This window comes from Drosophila erecta, unplaced genomic scaffold (assembly GCF_003286155.1).
Source record: "Drosophila erecta strain 14021-0224.00,06,07 unplaced genomic scaffold, DereRS2 tig00000126-arrow-pilon, whole genome shotgun sequence".
NCBI lineage: Eukaryota > Metazoa > Arthropoda > Insecta > Diptera > Drosophilidae > Drosophila > Drosophila erecta.
The window spans coordinates 809572-827291 of NW_020825209.1; the positions used below are offsets into that span (position 1 = coordinate 809572).

Here is a 17720-nt window from a genome sequence, read left to right on the forward strand (position 1 = left end):
AACGAGGTATGACATTCTAGTCTTAGACAATTATTTTGAATGCTATCGACAAAATACTGATTATTTCGTACCAAAAATAACAGAAAATAAAAAATTGCCATTTTTCTATTTTCCATCATCAAAATTTGCGAAAAATGGCAAAAAATTTTATTTTTTTTGTTTAAATACAGATCGATAGGGAATTTCATTACGAATTCAACGAGGTATGACATTCTAGTCTTGGACAATTATTTTGAATGCTATCGACAAAATACTGATAATTTCGTACCAAAAAAAAACACAAAATAAAAAATTTCCATTTTTCCATTTTCCATCATCAAAATTTGCGAAAAATGGCAAAAAATTTTATTTTTTTTGTTTAAATACAGATCGATAGGGAATTTCATTACGAATTCAACGAGGTATGACATTCTAGTCTTGGACAATTATTTTGAATGCTATCGACAAAATACTGATTATTTCGTACCAAAAATAACAGAAAATAAAAAATTGCCATTTTTCTATTTTCCATCATCAAAATTTGCGAAAAATGGCAAAAAATTTTATTTTTTTGTTTAAATACAGATCGATAGGGAATTTCATTACGAATTCAACGAGGTATGACATTCTAGTCTTGGACAATTATTTTGAATGCTATCGACAAAATACTGATAATTTCGTACCAAAAAAAAAAACACAAAATAAAAAATTTCCATTTTTCCATTTTCCATCATCAAAATTTGCGAAAAATGGCAAAAAATTTTATTTTTTTTGTTTAAATACAGATCGATAGGGAATTTCATTACGAATTCAACGAGGTATGACATTCTAGTCTTGGACAATTATTTTGAATGCTATCGACAAAATACTGATTATTTCGTACCAAAAAAAACAGAAAATAAAAAATTGCCATTTTTCTATTTTCCATCATCAAAATTTGCGAAAAATGGCAAAAAATTTTATTTTTTTTGTTTAAATACAGATCGATAGGGAATTTCGCTACGAATTCAACGAGGTATGACATTCTAGTCTTAGACAATTATTTTGAATGCTATCGACAAAATACTGATTATTTCGTACCAAAAATAACAGAAAATAAAAAATTGCCATTTTTCTATTTTCCATCATCAAAATTTGCGAAAAATGGCAAAAAATTTTATTTTTTTTGTTTAAATACAGATCGATAGGGAATTTCATTACGAATTCAACGAGGTATGACATTCTAGTCTTGGACAATTATTTTGAATGCTATCGACAAAATACTGATTATTTCGTACCAAAAAAAAACAGAAAATAAAAAATTGCCATTTTTCTATTTTCCATCATCAAAATTTGCGAAAAATGGCAAAAAATTTTATTTTTTTGTTTAAATACAGATCGATAGGGAATTTCGCTACGAATTCAACGAGGTATGACATTCTAGTCTTGGACAATTATTTTGAATGCTATCGACAAAATACTGATTATTTCGTACCAAAAAAAGCAGAAAATAAAAAATTGCCATTTTTCTATTTTCCATCATCAAAATTTGCGAAAAATGGCAAAAAATTTTATTTTTTTTGTTTAAATACAGATCGATAGGGAATTTCATTACGAATTCAACGAGGTATGACATTCTAGTCTTGGACAATTATTTTGAATGCTATCGACAAAATACTGATTATTTCGTACCAAAAAAAACAGAAAATAAAAAATTGCCATTTTTCTATTTTCCATCATCAAAATTTTTGCGAAAAATGGCAAAAAATTTTATTTTTTTTGTTTAAATACAGATCGATAGGGAATTTCATTACGAATTCAACGAGGTATGACATTCTAGTCTTGGACAATTATTTTTAATGCTATCGTCAAAATACTGATTATTTCGTACCAAAAATAACAGAAAATAAAAAATTGCCATTTTTCTATTTTCCATCATCAAAATTTGCGAAAAATGGCAAAAAATTTTATTTTTTTTGTTTAAATACAGATCGATAGGGAATTTCATTACGAATTCAACGAGGTATGACATTCTAGTCTTGGACAATTATTTTGAATGCTATCGACAAAATACTGATAATTTCGTACCAAAAAAAAAAACACAAAATAAAAAATTTCCATTTTTCCATTTTCCATCATCAAAATTTGCGAAAAATGGCAAAAAATTTTATTTTTTTTGTTTAAATACAGATCGATAGGGAATTTCATTACGAATTCAACGAGGTATCCCATTATAATTTTGGACAATTATTTTTAATGCTATCGTCAAAATACTGATAAATTTTTGAAATTTGTTGGAGAAATTTTCGCATATTCAATTTCATCAAACACGTTCTAGTTCATAGCATAGGATGCTGTGGGCCTTTTAATCCCCTATAACTGCTATAATAACTGATCATCTGTCAATGCTGGAGAACTATTTTTAAAATTAAATCTATGTAGAATAATACAACGAGACTTGTATAGCCCTAGTAGTACTGTTTAATATTGATAATTGATCCTCTTGTTCGTATCCTTACAGTAGACACCCTGGATGCAGATACCCATCGATTGATACCCAGAGTGGCCATCGAGGCAGCTTAAGAGACACATGAACACGGCAAACACGGCTCTATAAAACTAGGTAAACATCGATGCAAAACCCACCCAAAACACAACGCCACCCCCTGATTGTGAGCTCGAAATTAAGAAATTACAATGCGGTGCGACAAAACGTGGCATGGCCAATTAAAATGTGCATTCGTTTTAGGCCTATCAAAACAGCAGGAACAACGTGCATGAAGCGATAAGCAAATACCAATAAAAAGGACATCGGCTCGGCGGAAAAGTGTGGGATGATACGGAGTGGAGCGTCATCTGGCTGATCGGTTCGTGTTGGACAATTTAATGCAATTAGTGATAGCGATAGCGATGGTCAGTGTTTTGGGCACTCTGTATTCCATATCGGTAATTACATAATTACAGCGCGTGTCCTGGAATCGAAGGGATGTACGAACGTGTATGCTACGTGTATCCACCCTCTCTCCGGATCACAAGTAGGTGGCACATGTCATATGCCGCGGCATTCCAGTTCCAATTCGGATTGCGATTTCGATTTCACTCGGCTGATTAATGATATTATGTAATCCCATTAGGGGCCATTCGGCCTCGGGGCAGCTTTGTGAAAATACAAATCGAACCGAACCGAACCGAACCGAACCAAACCGAACCGAAAAGAAAATGCCTGTGAAATGCAGCCAACCGCAATAATCGCGAACGGCAAAGAGCGAAAATCTAAAATCGCAAAAATCGAAAGCAAAACATTAGGCGCCTAATGCGACTTAGCCCAAAAATAGGAGGGATCTGGAAATGGACGACGGGCGATGGCAGCGAAAGCCAAGAAAACCAGACCAACGACCTACTTCAATGACGATGTGTTAATTTCATTTGATTGACATATGTCGGGCCTGGTACGACTGCGATCCTCGTTCCCATTCCGGCGGATTCTTCCTTAAAAAAAGGAAATGTCCCATCTCTTGACTTGTCATGTAAATCTCAAGGATGTTGTTGCGGCTGGCCAAGCATGACGCTTCATATTTTCGGGGACTGTGACTAGGCGCAGGACCTCACGTCACAGGACATTGTCCCGATTGAGCTGTCAGCGGATGACGGGACACAAACTCATAATCAAAATCGAAAAACGACAGAAAGCAACTTTTTGCAGGCCGAACCTGAAGGCAATATACATATACGCGATACAAGGACATCCTTTGGGAGAGTCAATGTCAGGACTTTCCTATCTTTGGCTCCCGAAGGACAGATGCACACTTGGCCAGCGGCGGAAAAAGAGCAAAAGAGCCAAGGAGGCAAGGAGGCAAGGAGGCGCAAGGGAAGGATTGTAATTTAAGACACTGCCATTCATGACGTTTAAATTTCGCAAATTGTCAAAATTATTGCATTCGATATGCAGCGCACAAAGCGAAGGGAAAATTGTGCAATGAAGCCGACAGCATTTTGCATGCCCTGCCCTTAACCCTTGAGTGAGAGTGAGATTGAGATTGAGAGTGAGGAGGTACTCTAATCACTCGGAAAATGCCTCCCATTCCCGCCCCTCCTGCGAACTTCTTGAGGAGTGTGTGAAAAATTGATAGACTTGTCATTCGCCCGGCGGCCGCCGACGGGGTGGATTTCCCTTGCGCCCGTCGTCCTGTTGTCCTGGTGTCCTCCTTCTCATAAAGTTGCATAAATGTCAGGCGACTGTCATGACAACCTCTTGTAAACGCCCCATAATTTTTATTATTAATGGACTCGGCCCGCCATAATCGATGAGCTGCTATATCTGCTATATCCTATATCTGCCATCGATTTCGCATGCCGAAAAGAGTTGGCAGGGGTTCCGCGGATACCCAGACCTATTCCCTTTCCTTTGTAGTTTTGTACTCAAGTGAAAGCCACAATATCTTTTCTTCACCTTTGCTGCTTACCTAAACTTATTTAGCAGCCTTTAAGAAATATTTTATTCAAGCTATAAGCCCTAATTCTTTATATTTACTTTTTCATTAATATTTATTTAATAGTTTACAAATTTAAGCAATGTTAGTTGTTACAAACTGTTTTTTTTTTTAAATGCACACAAATTTAAACTTATATTTTTTTAAATAATTTATAGGTAATGATCGGCTCGAGTCCACGCTAAGCCTAGCAAAGTTTCTGACCCGAGAGCGACAGCTGTGCTGCCTACATCAAGTTTCCTACCTAAAATGCGACCGCACTACCGAAGATCCAAACCACCAGCATGCCGTGTAAAATAATGTAAAATATGATCAGATGTTAGTTCTTAACGTTGACCGCTTTAATCAAAGTAAATAAAGTGGCTGATTTGCAGATTCTGAACACCAGGCGAACAGAACTTTCAGTAGGGATCGAGCTGTCGCTCTCTGCCAGCTGACTGGAGAGATGCATAGGGCAGCCATCATGAAAATCAACAGCTGTTCTTGCTAACTTCTGAGCTAAACTAACGGTTTCCCTCCATCAACTGGCTTCCTATTGGTCAAATGATGACGAAACGCGTAGGAGGGCGGCCATGTTGAAAACTGTCAGCTGTTTTGATCTTCTTTCAGTTACCAGCTGACGCCTACTATGTTTTCTGTTCGCCTGGTGTCAGAGATCCGAAAACCATCGATTTTGACTGACAAAATGGCATGACGGCGGCCGAAAAAGTTGGGAAAACGGGTTTATTTTCCGATGTGAAATACTAGGCGACCAGAATTCCTAGTAAGTGGCAAGCTTATAAATTTTTGATTCACCCAAAGATGGGCGCGTGCAGGTGTTTCTTGTCACGCGCCAAGCAAATACATAGGGCGTTCATAGTAAGTTCGTGCCTCGCGTGACAAATTCGTGACACAGCCAAAGAATCAAATGGTTTCCCCATCCTTAGATTGATCTTGGCACAGTCTAACGGTTGTTTTGCGCTTACTTTGCTTTGCTTACTTCTGATTGGTCAATCGGGGAATGGGGAAATATCAGCTGTTTGATATACTTTCAGTTACCAGCTGACGCCTACTATGTCTTCTGTTCGCCTGGTATCGCAGATCGAAAAATCGTTGGATTTGGCTCGGATTTTGTGGCTGCACTTGGAGCTGCGCACAAGGGTATGCAATGCGAAACATGAGCAGGTTCGTGATGCCTCGCGGCTGAGATATAATTCAGGGTATACTTTTAGGCTTAGTTGTCAGCTAACCAAGAAACTACGAAGATTTGCCAGGCAAATTTGAAGGAGCAATGGAGTAATTATGTTCGATAATTTATTACGATTGATTTCTTAGGGCTATGAAAAAAATTCACTTACGAGTTAGACACTAATGGCTAGCTAGGACTTCTACAACTAGAGATGATTCCATTGATAGTTAACTGGTGAGATTGCGAGATGCACTTACAGCTAATACATTTTCCAAATATAACGTATACTCCAAGGACTTAAAGTACTTAAATGCGAGTGTGTAAAAAAAAGAAAGTTGAGCCCCCTAAACTATTCACAGATAAGCTGACCCAAAAAACAGGACATACGATTCGGATCCTCGCGTTCAACGCATCAAGAGAGGAGTGGACCTTTAGGCGGTGGTTACTTTGGCGGAGGTGAAGGCGGCCAGCTGGGCCTTGAGGGCGTCAATCTGGCACAAGAGCTCGATGTTCTGGCGCTCCAGATAAGCGGCCCGGATGGCGATCTCATCCTCCTTGATGCGGCGGCGGTCGCGGGACTTCTTGGCGGCGGCGTTGTTCTTGCGACGCCTCTCGTAGTAGGCGGCATCCTTGACCTGGCTGCCCGAGCTGATTCCCGCATTTGCTGCAGTAGCGTTGGCCAAGTTGCTGGAGCTGCTGGTGGCGGACTTGCCCTCGAAGTTGCCCGCCTGCGAATCGCAGTCGCTGGACTCCTCGGCGGCAGCGCGATCCTCGCTTTCGCTGTTGTTGTTTGAGGAGCTGCCTTCGTTGACGGATCCACTTCTCGAGTTCGTCCTCCGCATCTTGGGGTTGGTTACGGTGCGCGATCCTCCATTGGAGCTGCGGATTTGCTCAAGCACCCGCTTCCGGTATTCCGTGTAGCGCTCCACTCGCGGATTGTCCAGAAGGACGTCTGTGGCTGCGAAATTGGCAGCGATTACCAAGGGATCCCGGGGAAAGGCCTTGAAGGGGCGTGTGTTCTTTCCCGCCTCGCCGCTGCTGGAGGTGGTGGGCGTGGTGGCCTCAACAGCCGGGGACTGCGGATTGTCCAGGACATCTATCTGCATGGTGCTGGCGTTGCTGGCGGGCCTTGGTGAGTTGGTCGAGGAGGCGGCAGCAGCAGCGGCGGCCGCAGCAGAGGCGGCAGCGAAGGTTTGCAGAAGGTTGGCGGTTGGTGTGACCTTGGGCGGAGCAGCAGTGGGCGTGGCTTGCTCCTGCTTGATGTTACTGTAGTAAAAAGCGGGATACAGGGAGGCCAATTGTTGGTGCTGCTGCTGCTGGTGTTGCTGCTGCTGCTGCTGCATCTGGGCGGCATACAGCAGATTGCTGGTGGGCGAGGCTGAGGGGGAACCACTGCCATAGCTGTAGCTCGTTTGATAGGGCGAGGGAGTCTTCCTGGGCGTCTCCACGCTGTCGCATCGACGGGAAAGGTCCAGCACCTCAGCAGAGGAGCTCTGCTGCTGCTGCTGCAACTGCTGATGTTGCTGCTGCTGCTGCTGCTGCTGCTGACTGAGGGCAGCTCCCAGCAACTGCTGCTGGTAGGCGTAGGCCGTGTACAGATCCATCTTGGGCAGGCCCAAGGATCCCTGAACCGGCAATTGGCTGTGCGGCAAGTGATGCAGTGGTTGCTGCTGGTGGTGCTGGTACTGGTGGTGGTGCATCAGGGGCTTGCGATCTGCGCAGATGGAAAGAGAGAGAGAGAGAGAGGGGGTATTCGTTAGTTTGCGGATCGAGGAGCGTGTAGGAGCGAGGGGCGTGGCCACTTACCAGTCTTGAGATCGAAGAACTGCCCGGCCATGAGTTTCTCGTGCATTAGCATGGTGTGCGGAGTGTGGTCGGTCGATGGGTTTAATCCAACTGATGGGCGCTATGTAGACTATATAGACTGGTGATCTGGCTGAGCTGTTGCTATGTCTTCACGCTGACGATGTCGAACGCAAACTGATTTCCTCTCGTCGGAACCCCCTGCATTTATACCCAAAATGCGGAGGCTGCGCCGACGCCTCATTCACGTCGAAATGGCGGACACGAGCGGCCAGCCGAGGCGGTACGAAGCAGGTAGGCGGTACAGAGGCCAAAGTCCAAAGGGCAAAGGGGTGATTCTGGCTCTGTCCCGTTCTCGCTGTTGCCCTCTCTGTCTCGCCGCCTTCGAAAGGGTTTTACAAGGGTGCGGCTGCCCTTTCCCTCATTTGGTTTTCGCAGTTTTCGCAAAAATCATAGTTCTTTGTGCTATTGTTACTTCGCCATTTAGCGTAATTTAAAAAAGAAGTATAAAGAGTTTTCGAACTTTACGTTTCATCAGTTTCCGCGAAAGGATATGGTTTTTTCTGGGTTTTAATGTTCAATGAGAAAAAACAGGGAAATTCGTAGCACTTCTGCAGTGCCTTACATTTCGTTTTCAAAGAATTGCTTAAAAATATGTATAATTTATTGGAGTTCTAGAACTCGGCTTTGTTTTCATGGGCGGCGTTTTATAAGTCTAAGCTTACTTAAATCCCATTTCTACATAAACCAGCATTGTGCAATTGTATCTAACTTACTTGCTTTGAAAACCAAGCGACAAAAAATCATTAAACTGCGGCGTAGTTACAAAAAACCAATTTCAAACATTTAGTGGGTTCTGATTTAAGTAACTACAGGATAACTTCAAGTATACAGAATAAATCCCATGTTACCATTGTATGCTCTTCTTTTCAGCATTCAAGTATAAACCCACTTCTGAATCTTCCAGAACAGTTCGCAAATCAAAGCCCCATGCCTGTAGTCCATTATGATTAGGGCCAAATCATACTTTCTGGCCAGAAAGAGAGGCATCTGGCCAACGAAAGAGATAGAACCTGGTTTGTTGATTATGGATGCATAACGTCCAAGGGTTGTGATGGCTAAATCCGTTTGTTTTGCGCTTTTGTCCCGAAATCCTTTTGCTGACCAGCCCATCCAGAATCTTTGTATCTATGCGATGGCGAATTCGTTGGATTGTGCGTGACAAATTATGGAAATTAGGGCGAGTTCTGGCTTTCTTGCTGTTTTCAGCCCTTTTCGGCTGGCGTAATTCGCATCCTTTTCCTATTTCGGCAATGCAAACTCGGCTGCTTCCCGGAATCCCGGCAAGGACACTCGCCAGTCTGCCCATTTGATTCATGACGCCGCCACCTCGAGGATCGGGCATCGAGCGTCGAGAATCGAGAGTCCAGGATCATTGCGACAAGTGTCCGTCATGTTGACTGCTCGTGTTTGCCCTCCTCCTTAAACATCCTTGATGCTACGTCCTTTATCCCTTGGGCTTCCGCTGCGGCAGGGGTTGTGGGATCCTCGACAAGTTGTTTCACTTTGCTAACTGTTTGTCCTAACGGTCGCCTCGGCGGCCAACGGAAGTGGGTAGCGGTACAAAGTTGGCCGTCATCCATGGGAAGAAACCCGCTCGATACTACTGCAGCTACTTTCGGCACATACTTAGTCCATACTCGCAGTTTGATACCAAATCCTATCAGTACCTATCAGTAAGTTTCATTCATTCTCTTTTTACAACTGCCCATTCAGTGGGTCAGTGGAAGATTGCAAATAAAAAGAGGGATCGATATGGTAATCAGTAAAAAACCGCGAACTTATCCACTAATCCGTGCGCTAATCCAACCGTAAAAATGGTGGATTAACTAAAACTCGGACCGCCACGTCGCCGTCATTGAGTCGATCCTTTACCTGCGATCCGCGATCCGCGAGCTCGAGCCCGAGCAGATCCTGGCCATATAACCCAACCCAATCGATCCCGAGCAGATGCCATAAAAAGTCGCGGCCGAAGTCGAAGCCAAAGAGTTGCCAAGTTCGCCGTAAAAACCAGATTCAGCGAAAAAAGAAGAAAAACTTAAAAAACAGAAGGCCATAAAACCATATATTCCCTTGCGCGGACTGCTGTTGCTTCGCCATAATGAGCTCCGCACCAAAGATGCAATATTTGTGCAATCCTTTGAGTGGCGACCTTGGGCGCGTTTTTTACGGAATCACCTACCTGATGCCCGAACGGGTTGCTGCCGCCCACTGGATGTGCACTTATGCACCTAAGTTGTTATGCTGTTGCCTAAAAAACATGCAGAGTTTTATTGCATAATGGACGCTTCGTGCGAAAGGCCTCATTCCGGGGACCCTAAACCGCTGCTGTTTTTTAGCAGCTATAAACTGACATTTCGGACGTCGGCGGTCCTGAGAAGAAAAGGGTTCTGCCTCGCCCATTGTGGCTGCGATTTTTACGTTGGTCCGCTGCTAGGTGACAAAGAAAATCAGCGACTAATTGACTGAAAGGGGTTTGCCTCTATGACCCTTCTACGTCCAAAAAAGGGTGAGCAGTGGCTTGGACTTGGATTCGCGGAATTGCCGTTAACTCCTTTCGCGGCCCTTTGTCCTAATGGGCCAACAGTCGCATATTGGCATCCATAACTTCGAATGCCCTGTCGTAAACGCAAGTTGGCAGCAACTTATCGCATGTCAGTACGGCCATTTTGTTTCTGGGAAACTGCATGCCGCTTGTTGCCCCTAAAAAACCCTAGTTTGGGATTGGGTGGTATATCATCTTTTTGATATCATCAGTTGTTGCCATACTCGAGTGGTGCCGCGCTATTCTGCCAACTTCCTCCGCAGAAACCCCTTGAAGGGCCCTTCCTCAGCACAATTGATGAAATGAGATTACTTCAGATGCATGATTAGTTTGGCCGTCATTCAGTTGATTCTCGGCTGGCCACGCTGGCCACGCTGGCCGCCTAAGCCCATCAGCAAAGGCACTTGGGCCCGTCTATATCCCAATATCCTGCGATGCTAATGAGGAAGTAAGTAGTCGGGCGGCGAGGAAGTGAGCGGGATTACACGTGCTCCTCGGGCGCACAAAGGCCCTCTTCTCCCGCTGCCGAGTGTTTGGTGTTTGGGCTAAGCGAAAAAGACCAACCAGGATCGGGGATCGGGGATCGAGGAACAAGGATCCTTATTTGTTTTCCTTGGCATATGCAAAGTGCACACTTGCAAGGGATAATGGGAACAGGTATTGCTCGGCTCGACGTGTCCGGGGATTTGCCTCAGCCACTTCCGCAAACGGAAGTGCACAGCTCGGCAAAAAGAAGCCCGACTAAAAAAGACACAAGTTAAGTACTGGAAAGGAACCACAATGGCCGTAGCTTCCGTCGTCAAATCCTTTGGCTAATTGTTATCCTATGGCTCCTAATCCCACGTCCAGCGCAGGCTGCTCAATTATGGCATCTCTGTAATTGAGAGACGTCGAGCCGCTCCAAATAGAGCCCTCATTCATTTCCATTCATTGACCAGCCGAGCGAAAAGATCTCGAGCAGATCTCCAGTCCGGCATGCGGAATCCGCATCCCGAATCCTGGATGCCACGGCAGTATTGCATTACTATGCCAATTAGTGCGGTTTTGATTACCCAAATGACATTTGCCCCGCAGACCCCGATTGCTTTTGAGTCCCATATCCCCTTATCTGCTCCAGCCGCATCTTCCGAGTGGAGGCGACAGCGCGTCTACTATCTGTCTTACTATCTGAAGTTTGCGCCGGCCAAACAAGCCAGCAACTCAGTGAACTTTCCACGCTCGCATGCCCAATATTGAAACTGTGTGTGGGTTCAAGGTCCTGACCCCAGATTGGGCGATCGGTCGATCGATCACAGATCCATCCAGGGGGAGACCCCACACGGGAAGAGCCATTTGATGCTCGTCAAATTGCCGCACAAAGAGCTCGGTGTTGCGAGTGCCATTTGAATGGGCAAAACTAACTTGCTACTTCCTTACGCCACCATTGTGGCTGTTGTCCTGCTGTCAGGAGCCCAGGAAGATGGCCAGGACACAGAAACGGGGGATCGAGGGGTGTGTCCGGGTCCACGCCCATCGCCATCGCCATCGTCATAGGAAAATGAGAATGCTCGGGTTGGGAAAACACTCGCACACACCAGACGAGCGAAGAAAGAAGCCCAAGGAAAGCAACATTTCACGCATGATCGAGGCACTGCAGCTACACTGCGAAGATTTAGGAGGCACATAGTATTGTCCAGAAGTCGGTAGGGCCGATGGAACGACCGAGGAGCAAGTCTGGCAAGACCGCAGTTTCCAGTGCACTGTGCGCAGCGATTGCAGGGTATTCGCCACCGATGGCACATTCATTTTGCACGCATCATCCGCCTTGATGAACTGTCAACGCTCGGCCATTGTTCCAGTCCCGGAATCCCAGCTCTGGGATCGGTATCTGTTTGGGTGGGAACCGCTCGCGGTACAGTTATGTGCGGCACAGTTAAGTGTGAAACGATTCTAATAGCCTAATAGCCGGCGCACAGACCCTTATTCCCATAATGCCCTTTCACATCTCGCTTAATTTTATGCATTTTACTGTTGATTAGCTGCCATCAGACAGCAGCCATCAGCCATCAGCCACGACGCCCATTGTCAGTGGCCGAGCACCGTTAGGGGTTTTCCGGAGTTTTCCGGAGTTAATCAAGCCGCCAGGCGAAGAGCCCACATAAAAAGAGTTGCGCCCCGACCATCGGCGGTTCGGGCCCACTCCATCTATCAAGGCCCTTGAAATTTTCACACCTTTTTGCGGGAGTGTCTGTCCTTCTGCTGCACTCCTTTTGGTCCCTTTGTTCGGCTGCTGGGCAAAGCCGCCTACGAAACCCCGTTAGAAAGGCTACTGTTAGCCCCCATCCTCTCCAGATTCAGAATTTGGATTCCAAATTGCAGATCCGAGATCTCTGTGCGCATTGTTGGCCAGGACAATTGCTGTCAAAATGGCATTGCAGCGGTTTGCGGATTTGGCCGTCCTGGTAATTGTGTCAATTGTCAGTTCGCACCATCTAACTGCCATCCTGACTGCCATCAGCATATAAAGCCTATCCAGCCAACACGATCTCCAGCGGAACGGATGCTGCCCAGATACAATCGGGTCGGCAGATCGGGGAAATCCTGGAACAGAGAACGGAACTGCACTGGGCTGCACGGAACGGAACTAAATGGTCCTAAGCCTCATTCCGCATAACTCTTTCATAGAGTGACTCCTGGCCAGCTCGTAATATGAGCATTTGACCCTGTGAAGTCTCGACCCGGCCACACCCATTGTATCCGAGTTCCGTTCCGTTCAGTTCTGTTTGGTTCTGATCGGTTCCCATCTCCTTCGAGAGCCACAATTGCCTTTTGCCTCGACTTTTTTCACATGAAACTAAAAACGACTGAAATCCAAGAGATTAAACGGTCTTTAAGCGGTTTAAGCCCTTTGTGCACGCAGTTTTGTAGGTGGCAAAATGTGCCATTGTCCCGAGTTCTGCCAAAAATATGAACTAGCATATCATTTCATAATTTCCAGATTCCTCGTTATTCGTGCATTTTTTGCTTCTCGGAAGGAGAGGACAAATATTTTTGGGAAGCTCAGTGGGCCGACGTGATCCGACGTCCGGGTGATCCGACAGGTGACCAGGTACAGCTTCTCTCGATCCTCCATGCTAATCCTGACTATCTGGCTGCCTCAAGTTAATCTCGCATAATATTGCGTGTTCCGAACCGCGTAATCCCCCGAAGACAAGTGTCCAGATCCGCCAGATCCTCACTTTTAAGCCGGCAATGGATTCCCGATGACTTGACTAACTGTCGAGCCAAGCTCAACGCACAGATTTGTCTAAGCCCGAGTCCACACAGTAAAGCATTTGACGCAACGCAGCGGAATCAAAAAGCAGATACATTGTTGCCTAAACTTGCAGATAGGGAGTTAAGTAGGTGGGTAAGTACTCTGGCTGCAGCACTTTCGCAAAACAAGGTTCCCATCCTCATAAAACCAAATCAAATGCATGAAAAGAAGCTGCTGCATCTCGAACTTTCCCCACTGGTTTCCGAGCAAGAACGTGCCTCCAGTTGCTCGCGGCCCAATTACATAATCCCAAGTTCGAACCTGGGCCCAGTTGCATCGCCATGTCACGTTACATCCTCCATTGCCGGGATTGCGCCATTTTGGCGCTGTTAATCGAGGTCCTGCTACGAAATCGAAGACTGCAATAAAGCAGAGCTGGCAGGGCTCAGCCAATCAGAGGCACAAACCACAGCTGGAGGGGATTTCGAAGAAAAACCACCACCGCAGCGACTTCATTTTGTCCGTCTGGTGGGAAACGGGTTCTCTGGGCAATGAATCCCCGCAACTTCATTAGAGCCAGGAGATATCCGATGGAATGGAGATGCTGGGGGTGGAGATGGCGGTGGAGGTGGAGGTGGAGGTGGAGATGGACGTGCGGGAGTGGGTGACGAGGCCAGAGATCCAGGGCTTAGGGAAAATGCGACAGCTGTGCCAGCTGACCCAGTCCATTGTCCGATGTCCATTGTGTCCATCCGGAGGCGAGGGAGTCTCCTGCATTTAATAAATAAATAGCAGACGACAGACAGACAGCATCGGGGGCATTTTCATTAACGCAAATGAAAGGGTTTTGGTTCGGTGCGGTTCGGTTCGGCTTGGAAAAGCCTTTTCCGACTTTCCCGGGCGGTTGCTTAATGATAACAAAGCGGATGGCGCTGGGTTGATTACAAGTGGTTGCTCGCTGGCAATTTTGCGGGCAATTCTTGCCCGGACTGCTGACCGCCGCTGTGGTCACTTTTGGCAATTTCCCACAACTGTTGGCTCAACCCTGTTCTGTTCCAGTTTTTTCTGGGGCGCAGCAGGGTGGACTTGGATGTCACCCCATCAATTTGACACATTTGTGGGGAGTCTGCGGAGTTGGCTTCTGGCTCGAAATTAGGTTTTACGCCCCCACTCCTGGCTGAATCGATGTGGTGACCACCTGCCCCTCGCCGTGGCTGGAAACCCTGTCATTGATACCAAAACTGTTTTGTCAATACAATCGGGGGAAACTCGAGAAGAGTTTGGCGAGGAGCAGCAACATTATAAGATTATCTGGCCGGGCAACCTCAAATTTGTGGCCAGACAAGTGGAAACGATGCGAAGAAAGCAGATCACTTCCTGTCTTACCCTTCGCCGATTATCTTTTTGTCGTGATCGAGGTCCTGGTCTGTTTGCCAAACAGACAAATAGTGGGATCAGCGGAGCGTGCAGAAGAGTTCCTCTCCCTGGGAACTGACCCCGGAATCCTTTCCTCGACCAGACCATATATAAATATATATCGCGCTTATTGTCTCGACTGTCAGCGGAGACCATTAGCCAGGGTTTCCCAACCGTTCGCCGGACACAAAGGAGGCTCTCTCACATATGCCACGCCATCTTGGCACTCTGGACTCCTAATGATCTACGGTTCCGGTCGGCCCTTGGATGCCCCTGCATACAATTTGCCACAAGTTGCCGTGATTAATTAACTTGCATGGCAATGGCAATGGCATTTGCATTTCCATTTCCAATACCATCACCATTACCAAGTCTCATGTTGCGTTCTTGCTCGGATTGCAGGAGTAATTTGAGGCGCTCAATTTTTCGACGCATAATTAGGAGCGGACTGGGCACTGAGGACCGCTGGCTGCGGAATTGTTTCGGTGCACGAGCCACACGACTTTCTTCACTAATTGTTCGCTGGAACGCTTCAAAGGAACTGCGGGAAAGAAAGTTCCTCGACAGCCTCCTGCCTCCTGCCGCCTGCCGCCTGCCTGACTTGATCCTTTCCCTCGGAGTGTGGCAATCGAATCGATTCAGGATGTGCTCTAGCAATAGCTAGGGAGCTAGCTAGGGATCATGGGCTCCATTCGGAGTGATGCAGCTGCAGCTCCAGCTGCCCACTCGTGGGTGGAGCTTCGAGCGGCTTGAATGGGAGCTCGAATAGAACTCGAGCCTCACTGCTTCTGGCTGCGAAAGGAACGCTGTTCAGCTGGCTGCTGGCCACATCCCGAAGGAAATGCTGCCAGAATCCGAGCACTGAAGGGCCACACGAGCCAAGCGACTGGACCTCAGTTTGCCTCCCATTGTTGGTTAATTTATGAAAGACGCAAAAAGAGCCAACTCACGCTTAAGTGGAAGGCTGCCTAATGAGCGGTGTTTGGTGCCCAATGCTCAATGACCAAAGTCCAATGTCCAATGTCCGATGTACAGTGCCCAGTGTGGTCAGCAGCTGGAAAACGAACACATGTGGCTCATGCCCCTGGCCAGTGAAAGGATTCGACTTCGGGCGCTGGATGCTGACGACTCTGCATTCTGCATTCTGGATTGTGGATTGCGGATTGCGGACTGAAAACGTAGCGGAGTAAACACACGACGCACATCCTCATTAATCTCGAGGGGGCGTAGCCCGAATGGAATCGGAGTTCGGACTGCGGCCAGAGGATCGCAATTGCTCCGGCTCTAATCCCGCACACAACATATTGCAACTTTATGTCGGGGAAACGCGACTCGAAATCCATTCCGATGGCTTGACTTGCGCGCCTTGTTTTTCCAGCGTCAATGGCCAGTCAGTTGACCTTACAGCCCCGGACTGGAATCCAACGAAAATATAATAAGTGGGCACGTGTTTCTCGCCTGGCTGGTCCACAGGGCATACAAACGATTTGTTTTTCCACGGCCAACAGGCCCCTGGGCCCTCGTCTGGGGTTTGTTTTTACGCATAAATATTTGTTTTCATTTGCCCAAGCACCGGGTTTGCGTCCTCTTCGAGGGAACGCTCGCACAGCACAGGAGGCGCAGGATCCCTGCCCAGGCGCCAATCGAGGACTCTTAAGCCTTTCCAGCTGCCCAACGGAAGTGAGGCCGCAGTTACTCAAAGTAGCCTCACGTTCGCCGAGGTCACTTGGGCATATCACTCTTTTGGTTGAAAAAAAACATTCGGGAAGTCTATTCTTAGTTCTCCTGGGCACTGGCACTAGATACATAAGTAAGCCTGGTGAATTATGGACTGATTTCGCCCCTTCCTGCAACTCGGAACCCCTTAGCTGCAGTCGCATAAAAGTGTGTGGCTAAGTTTGGCTCACTCGTTACGAGTTGCATAAGGCCCATAATTGGTTGGTAAACGGCCGACGAGCTGGTGGAACTGGTTGCCCATAGAGCAGGCTCCTCGCTCTGGATTAGAGCGATTTTTAAAGGGAATTGCAGTGCGCTCGGTTCACACATAGCGGATCTGCCCTGATCGGCTCCGAATTGCACGACGTTAGACTCTGGCTGGGAACTCTGAGCCGTGGGCGTGTGCGGGCCATGGATTTCACACACCGATCGCAGGAGGATCCTGGAACAGTCCCTTGCAGCATGACGAAAGGTAAATTTGTAAACAATTGTGCTAATTAAGCCAGCCCAATAAAAATCGGCTCACGGAGGCTTGAGAGGCTTGAGAGGCCTGTGTAGCCTGAGTGTCCCGAGTGTCCTGAGTGGCCTGAGGTCTCCCGGGGAGATCCAGGCGAGCACTTGAACTAAATCCGGTAGCTTAAACGAGTTAAAGGAACTTGAACGGAACTTAATCCCATAAATTTGGGAAAAATACAATTTTAATCAGGTTAATTCGTGTGTAGCGCGACTGTTGCATGGCTTCGGGATCTGGGCTCTGGGCTCTGGGATCTGGGCCACGGGATCAGTCGGCCAGGTAGTCGCTCGAGCGAAAGGATTAGGCCTCTGGATCTCGGGGATTTAGCGCAAACAGAGGTGAGTCCTGCACAGGCCCACCTCCGCCGCCCGTCGCCCGCCGTCGCTCCTGCCTTCCTGCGACATTTTAATTTAATCTGAGATTACGAGCGAGCGAGGAGATCAGAGATCGCGGACCGCGGATCGCGGATCGGCATCGGGATCAGTCCACAGTGCACCAGATTAGGCCACTCCGCTCGTATATTGCCAAATAATGGTCGAGTTCCAGGGGCCAGTTCGATTGCAAAAGTTTCACGTAAATCCATAAGATTAGATGCCTAGATCCCCAGATTTTCAGATTTCGTAGCGCGCCTAGCCCAATTGTTAGGTCAATTGCCAAATCACTTGAGCGGGGAGTGGAAAACTGGGTCATCGCGAGCTAATCCTAGTCGCACTAGATCTAGGTAGATCCTTGAAAGCCACTGGTCATGCCCACTAAAGCTAGCAGTGCCTCCGTGATCTCATTCCCCTGATCCCCACAGAAGTCCAAACTGGTCT

The 17720-nt window shown here is 46.8% G+C and overlaps 1 protein-coding gene across 1 annotated transcript; it reads right to left on the reverse strand.

The window, feature by feature from the left end:
- Nucleotides 1-5754: 5754 nt before the first annotated feature.
- Nucleotides 5755-7894, reverse strand: LOC6555603 (protein giant). The gene is made up of 2 exons (XM_001982619.3): nt 7423-7894; nt 5755-7330 (listed from the first exon to the last, which is right to left on the reverse strand). The coding sequence occupies exons 1-2, from the start codon at nt 7472-7474 to the stop codon at nt 6048-6050; spliced, it is 1335 nt and encodes a 444-aa protein (XP_001982655.1). The 5' UTR covers nt 7475-7894; the 3' UTR covers nt 5755-6047.
- Nucleotides 7895-17720: the final 9826 nt, after the last annotated feature.

Bases quoted from the DNA above. Each gene is read 5' to 3' on its own strand.
- LOC6555603 (XM_001982619.3), bottom strand. From the start codon at position 7,474: ATGCTAATGCACGAGAAACTCATGGCCGGGCAGTTCTTCGATCTCAAG. The intron at 7,331-7,422 runs GTAAGTGGCCAC...CCATCTGCGCAG, and splicing joins GTTCTTCGATCTCAAGACTG to ATCGCAAGCCCCTGATGCAC.